This window comes from Ahaetulla prasina, chromosome 1, assembly GCF_028640845.1.
Source record: "Ahaetulla prasina isolate Xishuangbanna chromosome 1, ASM2864084v1, whole genome shotgun sequence".
In the NCBI taxonomy this organism is placed as follows: domain Eukaryota; kingdom Metazoa; phylum Chordata; class Lepidosauria; order Squamata; family Colubridae; genus Ahaetulla; species Ahaetulla prasina.
Genome location: NC_080539.1, coordinates 320309075 through 320336479, shown reverse-complemented (window position 1 = coordinate 320336479; position 27405 = coordinate 320309075). Strand labels below are relative to the sequence as shown.

At 36.8% G+C, this 27405-nt stretch overlaps 1 protein-coding gene across 1 annotated transcript in view; it reads left to right on the top strand.

The window, feature by feature from the left end:
• LTBP2 (latent transforming growth factor beta binding protein 2) overlaps positions 1-27405 on the top strand; it is a 132586-nt gene that overhangs the window by 71451 nt on the left and 33730 nt on the right. The window contains exons 9-18 of the mRNA XM_058162351.1: positions 3497-3571; positions 12116-12238; positions 14148-14312; positions 15547-15774; positions 16667-16686; positions 17699-17738; positions 20897-20995; positions 22587-22712; positions 22995-23123; positions 24508-24627. Coding sequence (XP_058018334.1) covers positions 3497-3571; positions 12116-12238; positions 14148-14312; positions 15547-15774; positions 16667-16686; positions 17699-17738; positions 20897-20995; positions 22587-22712; positions 22995-23123; positions 24508-24627 — 1125 coding nt within the window. The remainder of the gene's footprint in view (positions 1-3496; positions 3572-12115; positions 12239-14147; positions 14313-15546; positions 15775-16666; positions 16687-17698; positions 17739-20896; positions 20996-22586; positions 22713-22994; positions 23124-24507; positions 24628-27405) is intronic.

The window sequence follows — 27405 nt, the reverse complement described above, 5'->3', positions numbered from 1 at the left end:
TCTGCAAAGTTTTTTTAAGTGGCTTCCCTTTGGATCTAAGTATCTGTGATACAAACATCTTGTTTTGTGCTGTTTACAAAGTAGACAGATCCATTGTTTTATTTCAATGAATGAAAAACTCAAGAGGATCAACAACTTTGCAAAGAATACTGCTGGGGTTGACATAATATTCTATTATTTAATGTTTCATATTTTAAAATGAAGATGTTTTTATGGTTGTTTGCTTTTACAGTGGATTCACAAAAATTCCAAATAGGAGTGAGGTTTAGACTCAGAATCTCCAGAGAGAGAGAGAGAGAGAGAGAGAGAGGGAGGGAGGGAGGGAGGGAGGGGGAGAGAGAGAAAAAGAGAGAGAGAGGAGCATCAAATTGTTACCAGAGATGCAGGGTCATTAGTTATCTGAAATAATTCACGTGACAGTTTGGGGGAAGTAAAAAAAGAATGACTCAGAACAATCTAAGTAGAGGATTGTTGTAATCACTGTAAATGTCAGTAGATAAAAAAGGGATCCATTAAAAGGGAAAAAACAAATTCATTAACTTCAGTTTCTTGGTAGGTGATGAGTGCAGTTGTCTAAAAAATGTTTATGGAAGCTTGAAACCCAATATGATATACTTTGACTTTCCAGTAAATAATATTCTTCCTACATATTTAGAAAATATTTTTAATTTTTTGTTAATATTTTAACATTTTGATTGTCCATTGTGATAAAACTTGTCTCCTGTTTATGGTTCAGAAAAAATATCTTGATTCTAGGGGCATGTATGCATCTGATCTCCCAACAGTATGAAAGAACTTTTAACTGAGAAAAACTGTCAGGACATGCTGCTTGCTTGCAGAATAACAAGACACTGACATGGGGGATATGGGGGAAGCAGAATGTTGCCAGAAAGTTAGGAGACATCACGGTCTTTGGCCACCTGCAGATCATTGGAACTTAAAACAAAGCATAAAGTATTGCATTCTGACAGTAGATCAAGACACGGAAGATTACAATGTTTTAGCCAAATCTTCAGGCAATTCTGATATTCCACTTTCTTCCAAGGAGGGATCTTTCAGCTGCCTGTTAGTCTAAACCTCATTTACTCTTTCTGGAGAAAATTATAAGCAGATGCTTATAAAAGATGCTAATTCTTTTGGCTCCGTCTGAGTCCGGTCACTGGCTATGTCTGTCAGAGCATCTGACTTATTTTCTTTCAGTGACTTCTCTTTCCTAGTTCACATCCAACATGAAAACCACTCAGCCACCAACAGATGATTGATTATGTGCCATTAAGTAGAAATTTTAAATTTTATAGGTCTTTGGTTATTCGGGTTTTCTCCCGCGTAAAATTGGAAGTGTCTTGGCGACGTTTCGACGAAGTCTCATTCGTCATCTTCAGGCTTCAGCTTCGTGCTTCTGGGAGCAATGTGTGATTGTAGCTGTTTCTTCCTTTTTAACTGCTAGTGGGGGTTTGAACTGATTGGGTGGGAGCTTGGTTGTGTTCTGATTGGATGGGGTTTTTTTGTGCTCTGATTGGATGGGGGTGTGTCCTGTTTGGGTGGGGGCTTGGTTGTGCTCAGATTAGTCTGAGTTGCAGGGGGATTTGAGCTGGTGAGCTGCATTGCTGTTGTTTGGCTTCGTGTTTGTGGTCATGCTACATCTTCATAGTGGGTGTCAGTCTGCTGCATGTATGGATTGGAGGGGTTTGACCTACACACACACACACACACACACACACACACACACACACACACACACACACACATATATATATATATATATGTAGGTCTTTGGTTGTTCGGGTTTTCTCCCGTGTAAAATTGGAAGTGTCTTGGCGACGTTTCGACGAAGTCTCATTCGTCATCTTCAGATGCACGAAGCTGAAGCCTGAAGATGACGAATGAGACTTCGTCAAAACGTCGCTAGGACTTATTTTTGGGACAGGTCTTATTTTGGGAGGAAACAGGGTGTATAACTGCTCCAAATTATGTTTGAAGTTCATCCTGATAAAATAAATTTGGCACTTTGGTGAGGTAATGCACTGGCAAATATTTACTTTGTAAATTGTTATAGTCATTTTCTCACTTTCTGGTGGTTGTTCAAGGTAAATACGTAGTGGAATGTGCTCAACAATCATATCAGCCCTGTTAGGTGGACCAGACCAAGAAGGCTAAAGTTATTTTTTATTGAGATTGGCTATAATAGCAGACTGTTGCAAGTCTGAGTGTGCTATATCTCCCTCTGCATAACTCATGAAAGTCATTTTTCTTACTTTTCCAAATATAGTCTGTTTCTAATACATGACATGTTCCTATGTTTGGTTGTAATAACAGGATGATGACAATGCTTGTGATAAATGGTACTGCAAGTATCATGCACCGGTGCCATCAGATGATATAGAGTATTTACAATAATAATAGGTGAAGTAGGTGGGAGAAAGGGAGAAATAATGATTTTTTCCTGGGACATTATCCCAATGGTGCTTTCTTTTTTTTAATTTCCAAGAGGCAACTGGACATTCTTGTTTTTCTTTGAAGATGTTTCGCTTCTGATTCAAGAAGCTTCTTCAGGTCTGACTGGATGGTGGGGAATGGGAGGATTTATATTCCTTGTAGACAGCTGGTCATTTACGTTCTTTTAGTGAGTCATTAAGACCACCTGGAGGTTTATCTGTGTCATCCTTCCATTCCATGTCTTCAAAGAAAAACAAGAAAGTTCAGCTGCCTCTTGAAAAAAAAAGCACCTTTGGGACAACCATGACCTGGATGGCTGAGAATCTCAAGAGACTTCCAGGGATATTATATTATAAAGAGTTAATAATGTGATAACCTTGCAATGCAATTGCTGCCTAAGTTATAATATCTTAAGAGACATATTTGTCCTGAAAAAATCCACCAAGAACCCAAATACAGTGTGTTCTGAATAACTTACATTCAATGAACCCTTATTATACCATTTTTCTGGGGCGCTTACTTTGCTTTCCATTATAGATTTTTTTTAAAATGAACAATCCCCAAAATGTCTGGATTGGCAGATTGTGGAGAAAAGATTTTTTTTCAGATCATTTCACTTTGCAGATTAGATGTTCCTTGATTACCTAATTACTTGTGAATGATAAAGTGGATTATACATAAATTCTCTGGAATAGAAGGATGCATGTTTATGCATGCCTAAGAGAAAACTAACATGGTATAGTAGTAAACATTGTTAAAATTAGATTGGTGAAACCAACTTGACTGCAGAACTGCCTGGATTATTTTTGATCAATCATTCTTTTTTTTTATGCCAATCACAGGATTGTAACTGGAAAGAGTGTATAAAATGAGAGGAAGTTTTCATATATACAGTATGCTCTGAGTTCTCACAGGAAAGATGAGATGTAAAAACAATATTAAACTGCAGTACAACACAACATAACACAATGCAATAGTGTATCCCATTAGAAAAGGAAGAAGTGAAACGGGGAATCTGAATTATCCATCCATGATACAATTTCCCATTCTCTTCATTTAGTTCATCCGACAATAGAAAATGGACATGTTGAATGCCCACAAGGATACAAGAAACTGAATCAGAGTCACTGTCAAGGTAGGCAAGCCATTTCTTTCTAATCTACTTTCATTTAGGTAAAAAATACCCTCAATGGTGACTAATTACACTGACTTAACCATAAAGTTTTTTTTCCTGGCTGTGTTTTGGAAGTGTATGTCTGCTGCCTTCTTCCTGATCTTCTCCTTCTTCCCTAGTGTATAGCCTTGAAGTTTCTCCCATATAAATACTAATCTATCCTGATGCCACTTAATTTTTCTCCTTGGCAAGACTGGTCAAGAGGTGTAACCTCCTCAGTTAACAATAAAAAATTTGTGCCAGGATTATTGTTACTGTACTTATATACACTGTATACACTGTAGTTTCCTTAGTTACTAGAATAGAAATATCTACTGTAGATAAATCAATGTCTTGCAATTGATATTTGACAATTTTGAAGCTTCCTGCTTTGAAGTCAATAGTCACTGCCTTCAGGTGTGAAATTTGGTCTTGGTTTATTGGTTGAAACCAATGCTACCTTCCAAGGGATATAAATTCTTCCAACATTTTAACTGTGAAATATACATAATGATAAACATTTCTGCAGTTTGATAAGTTATAATTAATAATGTAACAACCAGGTGTATTCTAAGTATAATATTTCTTGTTAATATTTTAGATAAGTGTTGTTTTCTATAACCTAAGGCAAACATGGCTACAACAATTTTTTTGTTTTGCATATCTGTATCTATGTGTAAAAATAAAAGGAGCTAAAAAGATTGGAAACTGAATCTTGAGTATTTAAACAGATGTCAAAGTTGGCATAGGTCTAGCCTCTTGGCAAAATTATTCCATAAGATAGGAGCCACTGTGAAGTAACACCACCTCCAAGTGTCCAAGGATCTAAATTCAATAGCCCAAGTCATGAAAAGAATACCAGCCAAGTTTGTTGCACTTTTTATTTTATTTTATTTTGTCACAACAGTATATGCAAATATTATCATAAAAACAACAACACATCATATAAACATATATATAGGCTAGAATATGTATAAAATATAAAATAGAATAGAATAGAATAGAATAGAATAGAATAGAATAGAATTTTTATTGGCCAAGTGTGATTGGACACACAAGGAATTTGTCTTGGTGCATATGCTCTCAGTGTACACAAAAGAAAAGATACGTTCATCAAGGTACAACATTTACAACACAATTGATGGTCAATATATCAATATAAATCATAAGGATTGCCAGCAACAAGTTATAGTCATACAGTCATAAATGGAAAGAGATTGGTGATGGGAACTATGAGAAGATTAATAGTAGTGCAGATTCAGTAACTAGTTTGACAGTGTTGCTGGAATTATTTGTTTAGCAGAGTGATGGTCTTCGGGAAAAAACTGTTCTTGTGTCTAGTTGTTCTGGTGTGCAGTGCTCTATAGCGTCGTTTTGGGGTAGGAGTTGAAACAGTTTATGTCCAGGATGCGAGGGGTCTGTAAATATTTTCATGGCCCTCTTCTTGATTCGTGCAGTATACAGGTCCTCAATGGAAGGCAGATTGGTAGCAATTATTTTTTCTGCAGTTCTAATTATCCTCTGAAGTCTGTGTTTTTCTTGTTGGGTTGCAGAACTGAACCAGACAGTTATAGAGGTGCAAATGACAGACTCAATAATTCCTCTGTAGAACTGAATCAGCAGCTCCTTGGGCAGTTTGAGCTTACTGAGTTGGCGCAGAAAGAACATTCTTTGCTGTCCTTTTTTAATGATGTTTTTGATGTTAGCTGTCCATTTTAGATCTTACGATATGATAGAACCTAGAAATTTGAAGGTTTCTACTGTTGATACTGTGTTGTCTAGTATTGTGAGAGGTGGAAGTATGGAAGGGTTTCTCCTAAAGTCTACCACCATTTCTACGGTTTTGAGTGTGTTCAGTTCCAGATTGTTTTGGTTGCACCACAAGGCTAGTCGTTCGACCTCTCGTCTATATGCGGATTCGTCATTGTCTCGAATGACTGTTGTGTCATCTGCGAACTTCAGTAGCTTAACAGATGGAGCATTGGAGATGCAGTCATTGGTATACAGAGAGAAGAGAAGTGGGGAGAGCACACAGCCTTGGGGGGCCCCTGTGCTAATTGTACAGGTATTTGATGTGATCTTGCTTAGCTTCACCTGCTGCTTCCTGTTTGTTAGGAAGCTTGTGATCCACTTACAAGTCTGTTCCGGTACCTGTAGCTGGTTTAGCTTAGTTAGAAGAATGTCTGGAATGATGGTATTGAATGCTGAACTAAAGTCTACAAAAAGGACCCTTGCATAGGTCTTTGGAGACTCAAGATGCTGTAGGATGTAGTGCAGAGCCATATTAACGGCATCATCTGTTGATCTGTTTGCTCGGTATGCAAATTGGAAGGGGTCTAAGAGCGGATCCGTGATGAAATATAGACTAAAATATGTATATATATAAGCAAAAGTATTAATTTGATATAATGAAAGGGAACAATAGGACAGGAACGGTAGGCACTTTTGTGCTCTTATGCACGCCCCTTATAGTCCTCTTAGGAATGGGGTGAGGTCAATAGTAGACAGTTTTTGGTTGAAGATTTTGGGATTTTGAGAAGAGACTACAGAGTTCAGGTAGTGAGTTCCAAACATTAATAACTCTGTTACAGAAGTCATATTTTCTGCAGTCAAGTTTGAAGCGGTTAACATTAAGTTTGAATCTATTGTTTGCTCTTGTATTATTGCGGTTGAAGCTGAAGTAGTTTTTAACAGGAAGGACATTGCAATAGATGATTTTGTGTGTTCAACACAGGTCTTGTCGGAGTCGGCGGAGTTCTAAATTTTCTAATCCTAGGATTTCGAGTCTGTAAGGTATTTTGTTTTTTTCAGAGGAGTGGAGAACTCTTCTTGTAAAATATTTCTGGATGCGTTCAATTGTATTAATGTCTGAGATGTGGTATGGGTTCCAGACAGGTGAGCTGTTTTCAAGAATAGGTCTAGCAAATGTTTTATAAGCTCTGGTTAGAAGTGTAGAGTTTTTGGAAAAGAAGCTGCATAAAATTAGGTTTACAACTCTTAGAGCTTTTTTTGTTATGTAGTTGCACTTGGAGAAGGCAGTCCTGCAAGTAGAGTACCTAGAAGCCAAGCTATATAGGACTTTAAATGTCAAAATCAACACTTTGAATTGCACCTGGAAATCTATTGGACACTCACAATACATATCAGATGGCTGAAGTGGCTCTCACCTGCCAGTATGTACACAGGTGCATTTTGCACCAAGTACCTTTTCTGAATGCATTGCAATAGTTTATCTAAGTAATGACAAGAGTCTGAAGTACCATTACCGTTATGTAAAATGGTCAGATCCATTTTAACACCACTATTTGCTAATATTTTTCCATAAGTTAACAAATTTAACTTATCCATTGTATTTTAATTTAAGTGCAGGTATTACCAAGATAACAGGCTGGGGGTGAGGGTGTAAAGAATTCCACATGAATTTAATTGGAAGTACACTGGATTTGACAACACTGCACTTGTTAGCATGAAATAAATTCTATCTAACTGAACAAAAATCCATTAAGAATATGTCTGAACAGATGCATTACTGAAAAATGATTGCAAGCTTGGAAGTTATTTTTTTTTAAAAAGGTGCTTACACTGGGAAAATTTACATTAAAGCAAGCCTGTGTCAGAAAGGTGTATGTTTTAAATAATGAAAGCAGACTAATTTACTTTTTTAAAAGGAAATTAAATTTATAGTTAATTAAATTAAAATGAAGAAGCAGACATTTTCATATGTTAGAAGATGGTATGAATGGAAATAATTACAAACTTTCTATGGGCAAAGGAACCTGCACGGGTAGATTATTATTTGATAAATACAAATAATAAAATGCATGGGATTTTATATCTTTTTAGTGAGTGGATTTTTTACATGAACGAGGCAAACATCACAATACTAAAATGCTAATGTAGAGGAAACCATACTTTGCTGTACTTACATTTAATATGTAGGATGTTGTGGCCTAATCTATGCACAGACGGCCATTTTAAAATTCAGAGATGCTTATCAACAAATTTGTTCGAACAGCTTTTTGCTTTACTACTGTAAGTATATAAAGCAAGTACTTTGAAAACATAATCTTGAAATATGCCAGTCACAGTGCAGCCTGGTGCATGTTAATTCAGTGACTATATTTACACTGGCTAAACAATGGAGCTGTACAGGTTTCAAAAATGGTTTGGAATAAATACTTTGGACCTCACTGAAGTGAGAGTATAGCATCTGGCTTCTTTCAGGCTTTCTGTGAGCCTGAAAAAAGAAACATCTGCTTTATGGAATTAGCTCTTTAAAATAAATGTGACTCTTAAAGTAAAGGCAACCTTTTCCCCAGACTCATTAGGTCTGAGAAAAGATTTTAACTTAATTCTCAATTCTCAAAACTGTTCTCATTCCTAGATTTATCTATAACAAATTATTATTATTGATCCAGTTATGACTAAAAGTCTACTGAGGTGGTAGCTTCTGTCACTGTTGACAAGGCAAATAACTTTTAACCTACAAAGTATTCTGAACTAAAATAAATCTGAAGCAACTGTTAGACTAGGATTCCTCCAGCATAAATCTATATATTTCAGTTCTTATTTTGTTCCAGAAAGAAATGCACACATTATACAACATCTTTTTCAAGCATTTGTTGTAATTGTTCTTTGTCACCATGGTGTTGAGCCAATTTGACAAGTGGATTGGTTTATTTCAGAATAGAGAAATAATATAGCGTTGGTACAGTATCAGCTTATGATGGTGCCTGCTGTTAGCCTTCTCCAAATTGATGTTCTCCAAATGTTTTGGGAATACAGATCTCAGATTTCTCAGCTAGCATGTCTTTCTATATTGACTATATCAGTGACATGTATTCTTGCGCTGCACTTGCTTTCAGATCAAGGAAATGCCTATTACATGGGAAGGAAGCAATGACCAAAATGGAAAAGCTTTGTCTTGGATTATTAGCCTAGAATTGGCACATGTCCTCCCCTGTTAGGTAACTTTGTCACAGAACTACCTTTTAAATGTCTTACAATGCTCTGGAAGAATACTGTTGGAGGAATTTTAATGGCAGAAGCAGACTTTGTTAGGGAAGTCTGCCAGGCTTTACCCATGTTGAAAGGTGGCTTCTGGAGAGCATTTGGCCAATGATCTTCTAACACTTAACAGACAGCCATCCTTGACTTATTATTAGACTCAGGAAAATATCTAAAAGTAGGTTGGCTGTGAAATGGCCAGGATGGGTTGAGTTGAGAAGATTCCAAAATGGATTGGGAACCATATGTACATTAAATTGAGCACAGGAGTTATTAGCACCTGTTAATAGAAGAGTTAATAGAAGTTAATAGAGTTAATAGAGTTAATAGAAGTGGCCACATGACCACGGAGACATCTTCGGACAATGCTGGCTCTTCGGCTTTGAAACAGAGATGAGCACCTCCCCCTAGAGTCGGCAATGACTAGCACGTATGTGCGAGGGGAACCTTTACCTTTACCTTTAATAGAAGAGTATAGGAGGCTAAAATAGATTCAGACAGAGCGAAAGACAGAGAAGAAAACTAAGATCATCAAAGATATACTAGACTCATAGATAATATGAATTTTGTGTGGATAGGGATATGCACATAAAATTGTAATTCTTTAAACACTCAGAATCCCACTCTATATCCTACATGTTCTGCGGATGGTGTTTTAGGAACAATTTTCTCTATGTTTGTATTCACAAAACTTTCTGGCAGCTTATAAATAATGTTCAGTCCATGAGTGGTAGGACTGGCTTGGTCAGAATCTCAAGACCACGCCTAAACATTAAGAGCCATTGTCTATGGTGGTTCTCAGTCATCCAGGTCATAATTGTCCCAAGGGTGCTTTTTCAAGAGGCAATTGGACTTCCTTGTTTTTCTTTGAAGATGTTTTGCTTCTCATCCAACAAACTTCTTCAGCTCTGACTGGAAGGTGGGGAATGAGTTGCCTCTTGAAAAAGCACCCTTGGGATGATTAAGAGCCATTTGGCTGAGATACCAGAGGATCGCCCAATAGGGTAGGAAAGAGAAAGATTAAATTGGGATGGTTAGAATTGGCTTTTAGACTTCACTATTGTCAAAATGAAGATATATCACTGAATCAAAGGTTAATATTTTCCTCTGTGTCTTTTGCCAATACAAACACATTAAGTCACAATTTTAGAACATGATATAACTGTAATTGTCACGTTTGCTTGCTTGTTTTAAATCCTTTTATTACCTGCAAAACTACAAATCTTTAGAACAGTGTCCTTCAAAAATTAATTCTGCAGGTTTATTTTACATTGCAGCATTTTTATATTAGAAATAGCTTTTAAAATTCTCTGACTTTCTGCCCATAAATCCATTTACCCTTAGCTAATTAGTTTTGGGTTAGCCCAGACCAGATGGAGTAAAAAAGATTTATTTACTTCTATTTTCTTTGCCATCCAGTAGCATCTCATTCTTTAACTCAAGGAAGATACAGTTTTCCCAGGCTGACTCCAAGATAGACAGTTCTCTTTCTGTACCCATCATCTACATTGATAGTCTTTGAAATATTTCCCTCCAATAAGAAGTATAATATTGCAATACTGTGATATATTTTATTAGTTGTGAACAGAAGCCTCTTATATCCAAAAGAATCATTGTATCAGAAGATTGGGTAAAACAAAATTTTGAGAGAAAGCAGCTTTAGGAGAATAGATTAAAGATTGAATTGTATACCTTGTATGTAAGTCAAACGTTATAATGACAGGATAACGTCTCATAGATTGGGCCAAATATAAATGAAAAATCGGTTCTGAAATAACATATAAATATTGCAGAATCCACTATTATATAAAATTAAAATAAATATTGAAATATTTCTCAGCAGCTAAGGAACATTTACCACAACAAATTTCCTTTAACATTAATAACCACACATACTTGGTTACATTGTGCAACCATTATGCATGGCAATTAAAGTTGTAAAATTGGGTGGCTTCACTTAATGACCACATTAATTGGCAGTGAAAGTTCCAGTCCCAATTGTTGTTGTAGGTTGAGGACTACCTGTAAAGTTGATAATGAGTCACCTTGGAAAATTCAACATTTGATTTTGACTTCTTCTAATTTTTACACATTAAACATCAGCTTTGTTTGCAAAATCATTATTAAAATATTCACAAATTGCTGAATCTTTTAAGAAATTTTCAATTCAGTTATATGAAACAGATCCAAATACCTTTTAAAAGTTTATCCACGCCACAAATTTGTTCTTTTTGGAAATTTTTAAATTCTTTTGCTCCTTTTATTTCCCCCTCCCAAAGTACCTTTTTTGTTTTAAATAATTTCTTTTAAGTAGCTGTAGATTTGATTGGGGTGGGTTTCAGATCCTTTAGCACAGGAGTCACCCACCTTTTGGACCTCAGGGACCACTACATTCATAATTTTAAATCCCGAGACCACTAATATGATCTGCCTAATGACCGGCTGGGTGGGCATGGCTAGGTGATCATGTGACTGGGTGGGTGCGGTCAACTTGATGTCACTCACATTGAGGGGCGCCTCTACTTGCCCCTCCCCTCCCAGCCCCTCCTCCCCTGCCTGCCTGGGCTCCTTAGGGCCCCAATAGGAAGCAGTTGTTGGAGCTAAGCAGCCACCAGGTGAAAGAGTTGGCAAAACAGCTCAGTTCAAATTGGATCTGACTGAGAAGGAGGCTCAGCAGAAGCACCTCACTGAGGATTAGGAGCATTGGCTTTCCAAGCAGAGGGAAGACCTGTGGGAGGGCAAGGCCAGGTACCGGCGCCTGGAGGCTCAGTGGGCTGAGATGGTCAGCCAGTTCCAGGCCATGATGCAGTCCCACTGGAATAAGGCCCTCCGGCTCTTCGCCACTTCCTTCCAGCCTTTGCCCAAAGCCCCGCATCAGGAGGCCAAAGCAGATCCCAAGTCGGAATTTTTGCCACCCTCCGATCTGCACAAAAAGACCCCAAAGAGGGGAGATTCTCTGCAGCAACACAAACATTAATTTCACATATCTGTCCCAGGAGGCAATAGTTTGAGGACCCCTGATTTAGTGCAATATAAAAAAATGCAATTAATTTTTCTGCGGACCACCAAAATTTTCTCACGGACCATCAGTGGTCCATGGACCACCAGTTGGTGACCACTGTTCGAAAGGATTTTTTCTTCCCTTTTTGTTGGAAATATTTTAGGTGCCATTAGTCATTGGTCGTTTTAGGGCATTGGTCAGGTTATATAACTTTATATTAATTCTTAAAGTATTTTGCAGTTATTTAGATTTTATTTAGATACAAAGGAAACAACATTCTGATGGTGAGATCTGTACAACCATGGAAAGTATACGCACGGAGATTATAGGTTCTCAATTTTTAGACATTTTAAGAAAAGATTTAAAAAACTATATTTCATGGATGCTTACCACCCCTTCACATTTTAGGGGATTGGACAAGGTGATCCTTATGGTCCTTACAAGCATATAATTCTTTAATTATGTGATTTTACAATTACTGAAGCCTGGTTAACTTCATTTGTTCTTATTACTTGTAGATATTAATGAATGTACAATTCAAGGCATATGTAAAAATGCAGAATGCATGAACACCAGAGGCAGCTTCATTTGTACTTGTAAGCCTGGTACTATGCTGGACCCATCACGCAGTCACTGTATTTGTAAGTCCTTAATGGTTTTTCTGTAGATAACTGTTTCAATGTTAAATCACAATATATTTAAATTGCACAATAGCGAACGGGATTAATCAGAAATGATTATAGAAATGAAAATAGTAATTATTTTCACTGAATGAGATTGCAAATGCCTTTTCTTGTTCTTTAAGCAGAAATGCCAGCATTAATAGAGGCTAGACTATTCCACTAGACTATTGTGAGCAAGGGGTATATCATTCTGAAAATGATTCTGTTTTCCTTCAGTCCTAATTTATCAGTATCTGATCTCTCTCCCTCTCATCCATCCATCCATCCATCTATCTATCTATCTATCTATCTATCATCTATCTATCTATCTATCTATCTATCTATCTATCTATCTTCTATCTATCTATTTCTATCTTCTATCTATCTATCATCTATTTATTCAGCTAGTTAGCTATCTAATGTGTAGATCTGCCCATCTCACAAAAAGTGACTCTGGGTGGCATACAACAATAAAAAAAAAACCAATTAAAACACAATAATTATTAAAAAAATAATTACCAAAATCAAAATATGTTTAAAAAGCAAGATATACAAACCACGAGCATTGGGGAGAGTGAATATATCACTATAGGGCCTCTTGTGGCTCAACAGACTAATGCAGTCTGTTATTAACACAGCTGCCTGCAATTACTGCAGGTTCTAGTTCAACCAGGCCCAAGGTTGACTCAGCCTTCCATCCTTTATAAGGTAGATAAAATGAGGACCCAAATTGTTGGGAGCAATAAGTTGATTTTGTATATAAATATACAAATAGGATGAAGACTATTGCTAACATAGTGTAAGCCGCCCTGAGTCTTCGGAGAAGGGCGGGGTATAAATGCGAATTTAAAAAAATAGTTAATCTAACTTTGGGGATGAGGGAGAATTTTGCAATTTTGTCATGGCAGAGAAGGCCTGCTCCTGGGACCCACCAGATATATGTCCCTGGTGTTTGGTACTTGCAGCATGCCCTTTATGCCAGACTGATGTAATGAAGGAGAGGCAATTTGTAAATTTATAACATAGTTATAAAACTCTTTACAGATGTCCCTTTTGTAGGTCTTTGTACTAATAAAAACGCAACAGTATATGAATAATAGGAAATAAGAAACATGAAGTATTACAAAATTGTACTGAGCATTTAAAAAGGGCCACCTATTAAAACTTTATTAAAGTAGATTACATATGAAAATACAGAGCATTTTTCAGTCTAAGTTAAATTATTCAGTAGTTTAGTAATTTAAATGAGCTAAATTTAAGCTGAAAATGACATTATTTAACTCACTGAAAACTTTGCAATGAAAGTTCATTTACAATGAAAGATCTTACTGATTTGTTAACTAAAATCTGAAGTCATGCAGTCTTGTTGCAGACTCATAGGCTTAAACTGTTATATGTATTATTTCACTTATAATTGTTACACTGTATCTATAAAATCAGTTGCTTGCCAGCATCCTAAAGCAGGAGATGTCTGGACTGGCAATTTAAATAGATTAATCTTCTATTCAACCATTCAGTTTACAGCATGATGAGTGTAACACTTTAAATTAATTTTTGTTTAGAATGAATGGCAGCATTAAATTATCCTTTGTTTCTTTGCATTTCCTTTCTGTTTTGGTGAAATAATTGAGTTTATTATTAAACTCATTAAGATAGGAAAATACAATTTATGAACATTTATGGACTTCTGAATTTGCTTAGTCAGAAGTAAATACTACTGTTTCCAAAGTGGTACGTGTGTGTGTAGAAAATGGCCTTTTATTTGGACAAGAACCCCACCAAGCAAGAAAATTAACTTCAGAGATCTCCCTGAATTACAAATTTCTGTGCTTTTATCTGAATTTTCAAAAATTGGTACCTGAAGAAATAATCCATAATTTTGTTTCAGCGGACAAGGCTGTTTCAACAGAGCAAGGGTCATGCTATCGCTCTGTGATAAGAGGAATATGTACGCTGCCACTCAATCAGCAGATCACTAAACAGATCTGCTGCTGTAGTCGTGTTGGCCAAGGATGGGGGGAAAACTGTGAGATATGCCCATTGTTGGGCTCAGGTAAGACTTCGGCTTTCTTGTTTGAACCATATTATTTCTAGTTTTGTCAGTTATGTTAAATCCTGTGATTGTGCTAAATGTTTTAGTACCCATCATGTTCTCTGCCAAAACTGGGTTTCAGAAGCATTGTATATACAGAGGTCTGGCTTTCTGCCATCTGGAGAAACTTGCCACAAGTCAGTGAGGATATGCAGTATTACATAGAAGGAGTTCAGGGCCTCAAAAACCTACTGTAACATGACAAAGTAGGGGAAATAGAGATATATGACTTCTCAGTGCCTTTCTGTATATTTGGGCAGCGAACTCCATTATGAGGAATGAGAGGAAATGTATTTGCCACTAATTTGGCAGCCAAAAGAAGGGAAAAGATTGCTGTAGGTAGAGCTGTCATAAAACACTACGTTAGAGGAAGACTTTTCTCTTTCTTGTGGTTCTCTTCATCCTCATGCAATTTTATTCACTTGCTTGTTTATTATTAAATTTTTAAGTCACCCATTTCACAAATACTTTGACTCTGGGTGGTTTACAATATGACTCCAAGTAGTATAGAAAGGAACAGAATGAGAATTTCTGTGTTATTATGTTTTCTTGACTGCTCTCACTGAAAACCCAGGCCTAGTTTCTCGTATCAGTTAACAGGTGGTTGTATCCAATCCAGTAGTGGGTTTCAAATTTTTTTACTATTGGTTCTGTGGGTGTGGCTTTGTGGATGTGGCATGACTTGGTGGGCGTGGCTTGGTGGGCGTGGCAGGGGAAGGATACTGTAAAATCCCCATTTCCTCCCGATCATCTGGGACTTAGGAGGCAGAGACTAGGTGGGGGTGGGGCCAGTCAGAGGTGGTTCTCTGAACTACTCAAAATTTCTGCTACCGGTTCTTCAGAACTGGTCAGAACCTGCTGAAACCCACCTCTGATCCAACCCTGCAAACATTACATTCTTTCTGCTGATGACTTCCATTTTTAAATTCTGGTTCCAAGTATATATAACCTAAACTTACTCTCCTGCAATGTTTTGATTATAGAAGTTATTTAAATAGACACCTTTAACAGAGAAGATATGTGTCCCCACATATCTTATATGTGTAACTAGAAAAAAAACCCCACTACTATTGAATTAGATTATTTGGGATTGTAATCCCAGCCATTTCATATTCTTTTTTTAGCTTCATGTTTTCTTTGTATTATTTAAGTCAAATCTTGTACTTGATTACTTTTCTTGGTTTCTTGGCTACAGAAACTTTTAAGGAAATCTGCCCAGCAGGCCATGGCTACACTTACGCTAACTCAGACATTCGGATGTCCTTGAGGAAAGCTGATGAGCTGCCGTCACTCACCTCAGAGGAGCAAAGGGGACATGGCGATCGGATGTCTAACTGGACAATTAGACAGAAGGAAGTGCAGGAAGTCTTGAAAGGTGGTGCCATTGACATTTTTTCCCCAACTGACATACCAGCAAGAAAAGGTAAGCATCACACATTCATTTTTTGGTAATTCCAAGGATATCACACAATTCAGTTTGAACTTTTCCAAAATGATTGTATTCCAGGCCCTAATTTCAATGAATAACTTATTTTGAGTTAAGATGCTTTAATTAATAAAAATAATTTTTACTTAATGTTTTATTTATGATATTCTGGCTCACACTACACTGTATATTTAAAACAGACAGAATATCAGATGAAGATGATTACAATGACACAAAATTGGGAGATGTGGCTAATATTTTAGAGGAGAGAGTGGAGATTAAAAAAGATCTTGTCTGGATTGAACAGTGAGAGGAAATGAATAGAATAAAATTTAACAGGGAGGTATATAAATTTCTGCTTTTGAGTGGGAAAAATAAGAAGTACGCATATAGGATGGGGAAATCTGACTTGGCAATAGCACAAGAATCTGGATGTTGTTGTCAACCACAAATTAAATATGGGCCAGTATTATGAATCAATGGCCAAAAGGCTAATTCTATTTTGTAGCACATTAAAGGGAACACTAAGTTCAGACCATAGGAAGTAGTTGTTCCATTTGGCCCAGCAAAACTCCAACTGGAATGTGATGACCAGTTCTGGATACTATAGTTCAGTAAGAATCTGATATATTGGAGCAAGTTCAGAGGAGGCCTATGAGGATAATGAGAGGTCTGGAAATCAAGCTCTATAAAGGAACAATTAAAGAATCTGAGTATGTTCAACCTACAGGCAAGATGACTGAGGGGAAATAATAGCACTCTTCAAAAAAGGAAAAGTTATATAGAATAGGAAATGGGTTTCTTACCACTGGGTTAGCAGTTCTCACTTGCAAATATATTTGGCATTCAACAACATACTATATTCTAATAACATTTTGTCATTTTACAGCTGAATCCTCAGAAGAGCAGGTGAGTAAAAAAAAGTTACTATTAAGTCTACATTTGGGAGATGATTTATTTATTGTTAGATTTGCATCTCTCCTTTCATTCAATAATTCAAGATGGTGTACAGTGCTCCTACTATTCCTTCATAGCAACGATCTATGAAGTAGATTAAACTAAGAGCAAGTGGTGGACCCAAAGTTATCAAATGAGATTCTATGGCCAAGGGCAGACTAGAATTTGGGTCACATTGTTTATAGTTTATCACTTTAAGCACTATAGCATACTGGTTCTCTGGTTTACATGCTGATAATCTGCATAAAGCATGCACTATTTAAAAAGAAAAAAAGAAACTTTTTTTCAAAGAAATGCTTTAATATATATTAAAAAGCATTTCTTTGAAAGGATATAATTTCCTACTAAGGGCAGATAATATTACCTTATGAATTCATATTTTTACACAAATAGAGGTGTAATATTCAACCTAAAAATAATAGACAGATCTTGTAAAAGTACTGTATTGATTCATATAGTGCAGAATAGAGAGTAGTTAAACTATATTTTAACAGAAAGTTTGAAAAAATAATGTATTAATCAAATAGGTTGACTTTTAGTAGTCCGTACTAAGTTCAGCAACAATTTGTTCATCTTATTTCTACAGCTTGCCAATGATAAGGAAGAGAGATATCTGTACCCTTTGTAGTGTCATTACCAACAGAAAAGTCATTGGGCAGCTGGCATCAATAGCCTAATCTGATGAAAAATATAGAATTGTAAAGGTCAATTAGAGAGACAGAGACAGAGAGAGACAGAGACACACACAGAAAGTGTCTCTCTCTCTCTCTCTCTTTACCATGTGCCATTTCATATCAAGCTGAATTTCGGTTCATATAAAATTATGCTATCCCCTAATATGCTCATCCAGCAATATATTTAAAAGGAAATTGCTAAAGAAGAAAATTCTTAGATTGGTTGGAATTCATCTTTGTAAATTACATATACTTTATAAACAGTCACTGTATTTATGTTTTGTTCATAGGATACAGATGATGCTACCCAAGAAACTGATACTAATCCAGGTAAATTGCAAAGTATATTTGTTGAAATAGGTATTTATGAGTGAGATGACAAAAAGTGTAATTCTTAGGCTATCTTGATTATTTTGATATGTGAGGAGAAAAAAAACCAAATAGATCTTCTAAGCATAGTCTATAATTCGCTGAATTTGCTGACGGAAAAACAAGATGGATGTTGAACCTATTGGATAGAAGATAAACAATATTTTATCTATTCTATTTTTGTCTGTAAGAGACTAACTTTACAGAATTATCTTTTTAACTCTTTTTTACAGCACAATTTCATATGTATTTATTCATTAGGATTACTCTTAAAGTGGTATCGGTAAATTATGCTATATGCATAATATGTGCATATGCAGATTCATATAACAATAATTGAAACACTAATTTATATATGCATTATGAAGTTTAAGGATGCCATCTAATGATAAGAATTAGACGATATTAATTCAACAACATCTGGTACTGAGAAGTTCCCTGAGGTGGGCTTCAGGCACAAGTCTGAAAGCTTGGAAGATTAAACCTCTGGTTCTGGTGACAGATCCAAATTGGATGTTGCAATTTCATAATTTCTTTACCTTCTCTTAATTAATAAATATAAAACTCTTCATCCTATCACTCACCTCTTAACTGTGAGCAAATCCAATAAATAATGAATCCAGATGATAGCAAAAAATCCAGAGTCCTAAAATAATAACATTAATTAACAAATATAAAACGCAATATTCCACATCTCCACTCTTAGTTGTAAGCAACATATTATGTTTTCTTCTGCTCACTTGTGTTCAATTTTCAGAAACAATTTGGACAAGTCCCTGCAATTTTCTTTGCAAGGTTTTTCAGAAGGGGTTTGTCATTGCCTGCTTTCCAGGGCTGAGAGAAAGTGACTAGCCCAAGGGTTAGGGCTAGAACTCACAATCTCCCAGTTTCCAGCCTGATACCTTAACCACTACACCAAACTGACTCACAGTTTTATTTTGCTGTAAGCCAAACCACAATTAAAAGGCATAAAATATATCCTAATGGAAATAAACTTAAACACCATGTTAACTGTAAACAAGCCCAATGCATAACATTTTTCCATTTCACATGCCAACACTTCCAAGAGAACCTCCTCAGATAGCAATATATCCAGATAAACATTTCATATCTTAACTATAAACAAATCCACATTTAGCAAGTATAAAGTAATCCCAGTATCCTAATACAAACAAAAAATTTAACATAGTAAAGAAGGATATTTCCTTTAAAAAGAACAAGTTACTAAAACTTATTACTACAGTGAAATACTGAGTTAGTTTAAATTCTGTCATACTAGGATATATAAAGTAACTGAATGAGAAAAAAACCTTAAACACCACATTAATGTAACAAAATCTAATAAACAATGTTTTTCCAGTCCAGATATCAGCAAATAAAAAAAAAACTCCACCCCAAATTGCAACATTTTTCATTTTAACCCTGGTCAAATAAACCAACCTTGTGTTCCTTCTTTACACAAGACAATCTTGCTCTTTAATCCATTCAGATGGTTATTGATTCTTCTTTGGAATTTATTCAATATCTTAAGCAGTTTCTTTTATAAGTCTAGCAAAAAGAAATTCTTCCAATTGTTCTCTGGGATTGTCATTTTTATTTTTTTTCTTAATTTTAAAAGCTTTACCCAATATTTTCTCAATAACTAATAACTGATGACAAATTCTTATTCAAATTCTCATCCATGTTGTTCTTGGTAGATATTGTTGCATATCTTTTTCTGTAACATCGTCTGGAAACAAACTGTTCCCAAGAAGACATAACACAGCTGACATAATTCCATTAAAGATCCTCTGCAGGTCCCAGTTCAGATCCTCAAACATATATCTGAACATGATTATAAGTTACCTGGCTTGTTATGTTTGTAATATACAGTTTTTCTTTCCCAAAAGTGCATTTATTCTTTCAGACTAATTAAAAAGTCTTAATATTCAAAATCCAATATTTTAATGTTTTCTTAGCCCTTAATCAGTTTAAAACTTCCTATAGTGAAAAATCTTGTCTTCCTTTTCACTGTTTATTTTAAATTTGTAAAATAAAGATAGAGATTAATTTTCTTATATTAAGGATTGAGGACACTCACTCGGTCTCATCACTAGACACAAAGTGTCTAACTTCTCTGAAGTAGCTTAACAGACAATTTCTGAAAGTTGTTCTCAACGGAAGTGGGAATTTAATACCTTTAAAAAGGATCCATTTGTGGCTGAAGTAATTGTGGCAAATTCCCTTGTCTCTTTCATTTCCCACCATTGCAGATTTCTGTCTTGCATTCTCCTGACAAGGAGCAAATGTAAGGAGAACAGCTTAGGTGATCTTGCATCTTCTCTTTATCCAAAAGAGTCAAAGGAGACAGTCCACTTATTGGCTCCCTCATTCAAGGCTGCAAATGTCAGCTCAGCTTTTTGCAAAAGCTGTCTTCAGTCTGCCATCTTCCCCAGAAGCAGTATACATTTGTATGTCATGTATATTTCAAAGTTTTATCAATACATGCTGTTTAATATTGTATAATGTGTATTTGATTATTGTTAAGATCATGCTTTCTTTTTCTGAGCATATTAATCAAATATCCTGGCTCATAGGTCAGCTGGGCGATAGTTCCTGGGCAATAGATGTGGGAGGTTGTAAACATTTCATTGCTGGAGTGTTTGATGCCAGCAGCCTTTGAAGAGGCATTGCATTTTGTGCTCTCCATGCATCTGACAATTATTCTGACATTGCTAATTCATCCATATATTGAAAGACTTTTGTGGAAGTTTTCCTTTCTGCCTTTGGAACAATTCATCTAAAACTGAACCTAATACTATCTACATGTCTCCAAGAAGATAATTATCCTTCCTCCATTTCTCCCTTTCTCCCGTGGAAAAAATGTGTTTTTTCTTTGAAAGATTCCCTGCTGGTCCATTGTGAGGTTGCTGCAACCTATACATATGACTACTGCAGAAATAGTTTTGAGTAGATTTGTTGCATTGGATTAGATGACTTATTATATCTTTCAAGTATATGAATTATTCAGCAGTAAGTTGAACTGAATGATATGTATAAGACTAGAGAGTCCTCCAGTTGATTGCTGGTATTTGTCTAATATGTTTAGAGTTTTTTCCTGTTTCTCATATCCTTTGTAGTGGATGTAAGAGAGAATCCCCCCCTTTTTCCTGCCAAACAATTTCCAGTAGCTGTAGATGAAAGTGCTGCTTCAAGAGACACAGCAACAGTATTCACAGGTATGTTAACCAGTTTTTTAATAAATTATTTCTTATAATTCAATTACAGTATGCAGCAAGTAAAGAGATTTTGCATTTCAAATGAGTTCACACAAGGCAGTCAAACTATAGAATTTTGTGATGCTGATCTAAAAAAATAGTTTATGTCAGTTTCACAAGTGATATTAAAATTGATTGTAGCATGTGTAGCTTTTTCTCTGTAATGAAATCTTACATTGTTTCTCATATATATTGAATATGGTAATCATAACCAATACACTTCAAACAAGTAATTACCCCTAAGCATCATCTTATGATGCAGTATTTTTCTTTTCACTGAAAGAAATGCAAATGGACAGATCTGTATGCCAAATCCCAGGATAATTGAGAAAGAGAGAGGAGAAAAGTATTCCAAGCACATTACATACCATATTTCAACAATATAACAACTCAGAATCATTACTCCAATATTGTAGGTTGTATTTTCCTAAGATGGAAAATAGGCTTTGACAAAAGACTGTGTAAGATCATGGCCAAGATGCTGTTTGAGCCAGCAACTTCCTGATTCACTCATCAGCTATTGTAATTTTTTTATTTATTTATCCCGCCCTTCTCCGAAGACTCAGGGCGACTTACAGTGTGTAAGGCAATAGTCTCATTCTATTTGTATATTTGTATATTTACAAAGTCAACTTATTGCCCCCCCCAACAATCTGGGTCCTCATTTTACCTACCTTATAAAGGATGGAAGGCTGAGTCAACCTTGGGCCTGGTGGGATTCGAACCTGCAGTAATTGCAGGCTACTGTGTTTTAATAACAGGCTATCTTATAGCCTGAGCCACCACGGCCCTTTGTTAACAAAATAGGATAATGCTCAGAATACTCATTTCTGCCGTGCTTATATCCCAAGTAGTCCTTTTCAAGCAAACCGGGGAAGGATTTATAGAAAAATAATATTTTTTGACCACAGAAAAACAATGGCAAAATCGGAAGGTTATGGTGTGTCTCTTGTCATTTATTCCAGGTCACACAAGTTGAGTCATGGGCATTTTTTGGGTGGAGTGGGAAGATTTGTGACCTCAGGCAGACATATGTTTACTGCTTGGATAATAGCAGCTGTGTTGTTTCAGTCTTGTCTCAATGTCTGGGAGAGCTGCCCCTGCCATTATGCTCTGCACTAAAACGTTCTTGGAAAGAGCCCATGGCAAAGACTGTCTCAATACTCTTTTGTCTGTATTGGTTTGTTTGAGAGCTGGCTGGTTGGTGGGATTTTTGAAGTCTATGGAGAGATGTGGGTGTTTTTTGAGCTCTTGCATATTGCTGGGCTGATTCCAAATTTTCTTCAGTGAGTTTGGTATAATCCAGAATGAAGTTATTGAAACAGGAATATATCTTTATAAATCATAGAAACCAGGCAAACTCAGGGCATAACATTTTTATGTTTAGACTGGTGGTACTGATTCCCTTTTAAGGTATAGCCTTTGCTGTGCCTTACACAAATGAATTGCATTAATTAAGGTAAAAATATCTACATGTGTCTTGGATTTGGGACGATAGTACAAGCACATTTTATTTGTTCCCTGACAATATTTTTCTTTTTCTTTTTTTTAGAGATAAATCCATGTTCCTCTTCACCTGATATGTGTGGGCCAGGCACTTGTGTGAACTTTCCTGAAGGATATACTTGCTTGTGTTATCCTGGTTATCAACAACATCCTAGTCACACTTATTGCATTGGTATTTTAGTTATTTAATTAGTTTTTCTGGTGGAAATGTAGTTTGTGGCAGTATGAGCACATAAGAAAAACTGTTTAAAATATAGAAGTTGTTAGAGACTGGGAAATAAAGAATGTAACCCAAGAAGCTGTGCATATGGTTTTAATCGGTGATTTTTAGTTCAGTCTTCTACAAACTACACTTCACTTGTATGGGATTTCAATGGCTAAGCTGACTGGGTGACTACCGAACAGATAGGGAGGTCAGTTTCAAAATGTTGTTAACTATCTGCTCTTGTTTCAGATATTGATGAATGTGAGAGAAATCCATGTGATGGGAAGGGTCACTGTGTCAACAGTGAAGGCTCTTATTCTTGTATCTGCTTCTCTGGGTATAGCATTCTCACTTCACAAAACATGCAAACATGTCAGGGTGAGTAATGTTTCTATAAAATCAGGGAATGTGAAAGAAGTTTACCATTTATTTATGTGGGAAAATATCTGCAAGTTCCACCAAACATCTTATTCTACACCACTGAGGGCAGCCCCAGGTAGAGACCTTTAGGATGTACTGTATCTTTTGTGTCACAAATTTATATTTATATTTAGGTGGCATCTGAAAAGGTATAATGTTTCCAAAAATTGAATATAAACTGGGCATGTTTATTTTTTTTTTAAAAAAGATGTTGCATCAGGAACATTTGTCTTTTAAAAAACTAAGTAACAAATAGAGTAGGGAGATTTTCATTATGTAATGATTTTTAGGGTATGTTCATAATAAAACCTATGTATGTAAGAGAAAGTTACATTTAAAAGCTTGAATGCTTTGAACAAAAAAACAGAGACAAATTTGTTTGTGGTTTTAATTCTTTAAAAACCCTGAGAATAGATGCTGCTTTATTAATGCAGATCACAAATCAAATTACGTATGTACTGATCCACATATTGGCCATCTTCTGATGCCTACCATAGAAGATCAGGAAATGAGAGCAATTTGGTTGATTGGGTTTCACTCTCCCACCTTATATTGAAAGAGAGAGATGTCTTGTTTTATTTATGTCTTGCCTGCAGATCTCAGTTCTTTTATCTTTTGTGGCCAAGAAAATTCACTAACCTTCCCTTCATCTTATCAGTACATATATCTGAAGAAGCAAACAAAACTGGGTGCTCTGGAATTTATTGCCATATTTTATTTTATTGTTCAGCTATTACATGCCGTTACTATTGTATTAATTTAGATCATGTTCAATTTCCTGCACTATGCTTTTGCTAATGATAGCAGATAGATAGCAGATTTAATATATAAATACAAAAAAATAATAAACCTTTCATTAAATATGGAAGTAAATGAACAGAAAAGCAATTGTGTGATATGTATCTAAAAACATTTGTCTCTGCATACTTTTGCAGAAGCATTTACATTTTGAAATATGCAAATTAGATTAAATGCTAATTATTGATTGATTATATGCCATCAAATCAGTACCAGTAGTTAAAGGCATGTAGACTTCCTTTGGGCAATTTGTGCCCCACCTAGTCCTTCAGTTCACCCAATTTCGGCCCCATTGCCACTGTAATTGAGTCTCCTGGTTGTCCTCCTCTTCTCTTTCCTTCTGTTTTTCCCACTATTATAGACTTCACCAGAGAACTAGATTTTTCCGTATGTGTTTTAAAATATTATGATTTGCCCTGGTCATTCCAATTTAAACGTACTGTATCAAGAGGATAATATAAGGAGCTAAGTACTCGGCCAGGGTGCATCATAGCAATTTAGATTGATCATATTTGCTGAAGAGCATGTTGCTGTGAATTAACAGATCTAAATGAGTGTGACCAGCCAGATGTGTGCCATGGAGGGCAGTGTATCAATATACCTGGCTCGTATCACTGTGAGTGCAAAATAGGCTACTTCCTGAATCACAAAGGAAAGTGTGAAGGTGAGTTTGCAGAAGAACTTTGCTTTCTGAAATGTTCTCCTTTCATTGCTGGTTTTGATCTTTCTTGCCAAGTAGTTCAAAATACTTTACATGTATAAATTGATCCCTTACAGATTCACCTCAGCTTTTTAATGCGACTTGTATCTTTAACAGAGAACATGCCCATTTAGAAAGGTGCTTTGTGTCACTTTTATTATGTTCATTCATATGTAACCTTGCATTGTTCACAGTGCTATTGAGATCTGTGCTAAGATCATAATTGCATTATCTCTGTGTCACAGCAGAGACCTCTACAGACCTCAAAGCCAATTGCCCCCCAAATACTGGACAAATTAAGAAGATTAAATGAAATTATAGTTGCAAACATTGAGAAGGAGCTACTTTTGGCCATGTTTTCTTTGGAAGTTAAACTGTTAGGAACAATATCACTTTGCATATCCATAGTGTGCCATCTCCAACTCTATCCCAAGACAAATAGTTGATGTACGAACCCACCATTAAGTCATCAGTGTTGAGCAAGTCTGTCAGAAATCAACAAATTCTGGTTTTATATTTTGCACTTACCTGTTTAATTGCTGCAAGGCTGAAATGCTTCAGACTGACTTCCCCTGCCATTAAGTCATTAAGCTTTTTTGCTTATTTTGTTGAAAATAAATTGTTGCAGTCATCATAACAAAACATCTTCAAATTGAAATTGGAGATGAGCAATATTTGGAGATAAGATGAAAGTAAGGTAGTGTTTCTCCTCTTCATTAAGTGACCCCCTTATCCTCAGGGTTTTAAAATCTGTTAAGCATCATCACCCATGACAACAGAACCAAAGTCAAGTTATCCTTTGTTCTTGTCCCTGTGTAAGACTTTATGGTCATAATTTTATGTTGCTATTCAGCATTTCTGGCTGCTATTTATTTATTAATCAAGTAACTTAATATCTCATAGAAAGTGACTCTGTGAGAAACAAGGCAGCATCCCTCTAACCCAGGGATGTCCAAACTTGGCCCTTTGAAGAGTGGTGGACTTCAACTCCCAGAATTCCCCAGCCAGCAACTTGCTCATATTTATAGCTCATGCTGGCTGGGGAATTCTGGGAGTTGAAGTCCACCACTCTTCAAGGGGCCAAGTTTGGACACCCCTGCTCTAACCCCTAGTCAGGCCTATCTCCTCCATTGTGAAGTTTCCTTAAAGAGCTGGATAGAGAAGCATTCTGCAGATTGTCTTTAAGAATTGCTTTAGAATTGCCTTCAGTAGTTCTGCCTGAAGTGTGAGGCTACTTAGCTAGCAGTTAACTGATTAATTAAATCCTCTGGCCCTTGCATTTTACCACAAGGTAGCTGGATCAAGTTATGTTCCCCACCGTAGAAATCTGGGAACTGGTATGTTTTGCTTATGCAAAACCTATTTTTGCTGTTGCTGCTGTTGTTTTACTTTATTCAGCTTAGGTAATGACAGAAGGAAGGCCACTAGAAGGAGTCTAGCAGTGGCCAGTCTTGCCTCAACCCTGCCTCAGTACTGTCAGTGGCAGATGCCTGTGTCATAAGACAGTCACAGGCAGAAAAGAGAAGTAGCAAAACCTTAATTTGGATCTGTATAAATTTTGTTGTTAGTTGCAAAGTCGTTTCTTACCCATCGCAACCCCATGGACAACTTTCTTCCAGGCCTTCCTGTCCTCTACCATCCCCTGGAGACCATTTAAGATCATGCTAACTGCTTCAGTGACTCCAGCCAGCCACCTCATTCTCTGCCATCCCCTTCTTCTTTAGCATTAGGCTCTTCTCCAATGAGTCCTTCTGTTATGTTCTGGAAGTAACGAGGCTGGAGACCAGGGTAGTGACAACAGCTCTTTAATATAGGGTGAACCCAGCAACAGGCTGGGGGAAAAACCTCTCCTTTTATACAGTTCTGCTGGAGGCTTCGTCCAATCAGCAACGTGCTGATTTCCCGCTCAAATATTTAAAGGTACAAACATGAATACATAACACTCCTCCCCTCCCAGAAAACACTTTGCCTCTATTTACATATTTATTCACATGTTATTTTTCGACGTAGTCACGCAAATAACCTGGGCGTCTCCTAGTTCTTTCTGACCTGCGCGGTTCAGTTCTGGGTGGTGTTTTGAGCTGGTCGGAGGGGCTGTTTTCTCCTTCCAGCTCTTTCTCTGGGCCAACGGGCTCCGGATTATTGGCCGACTCTTTTTCTTGGCCATCCGGCCTTGGATTAATTTTGGAATTTTCCCTGCTGCTTCCCTCGGGGACCTGATGGCGTCGCTGGAACTCTGGGACCTCAGCTAAGTCTTGCGCCTCCCCCGGGTCATTGTCAGCTGTGGATTCAAAGTGGTATTGGTCATGATCTGTTTCTTTTGGTTCGGTTTGGTCAGTTATCCGTTTCCTTAACTGATCTATGTGGCGCCGCCACACTCGGTTGTCTGGTAGCTCTACCACGTCGATTTTGGGCGGTTATCTTTATTATTTGTCCTGCGAACCAACTAGGGCCGTCCCCATAGTTTCGGGCCCACACCCGTCGCCTATGCTCATTTCCCTTGTCTTTTCTAGTTCCCCTTGTAACCCTCGGGTGTGTAATGGGGTTCAAGCGGTCAAGTGGGCACGGAGTTTCCGTCCCATTAGCAATTCGGCTGGGCTTTTCCGGTGGCGTGCTTGGGGTTCTGTGCTGGACGGCTAGGAAAAAGTCTATTTTTGTTTGCCAGTCACCTGGCTTGAGCCTGGACAATGCCTCCTTAGCGCTCCGGACGGAACGCTCTGCAAGGCCATTCGACGCAGGGTG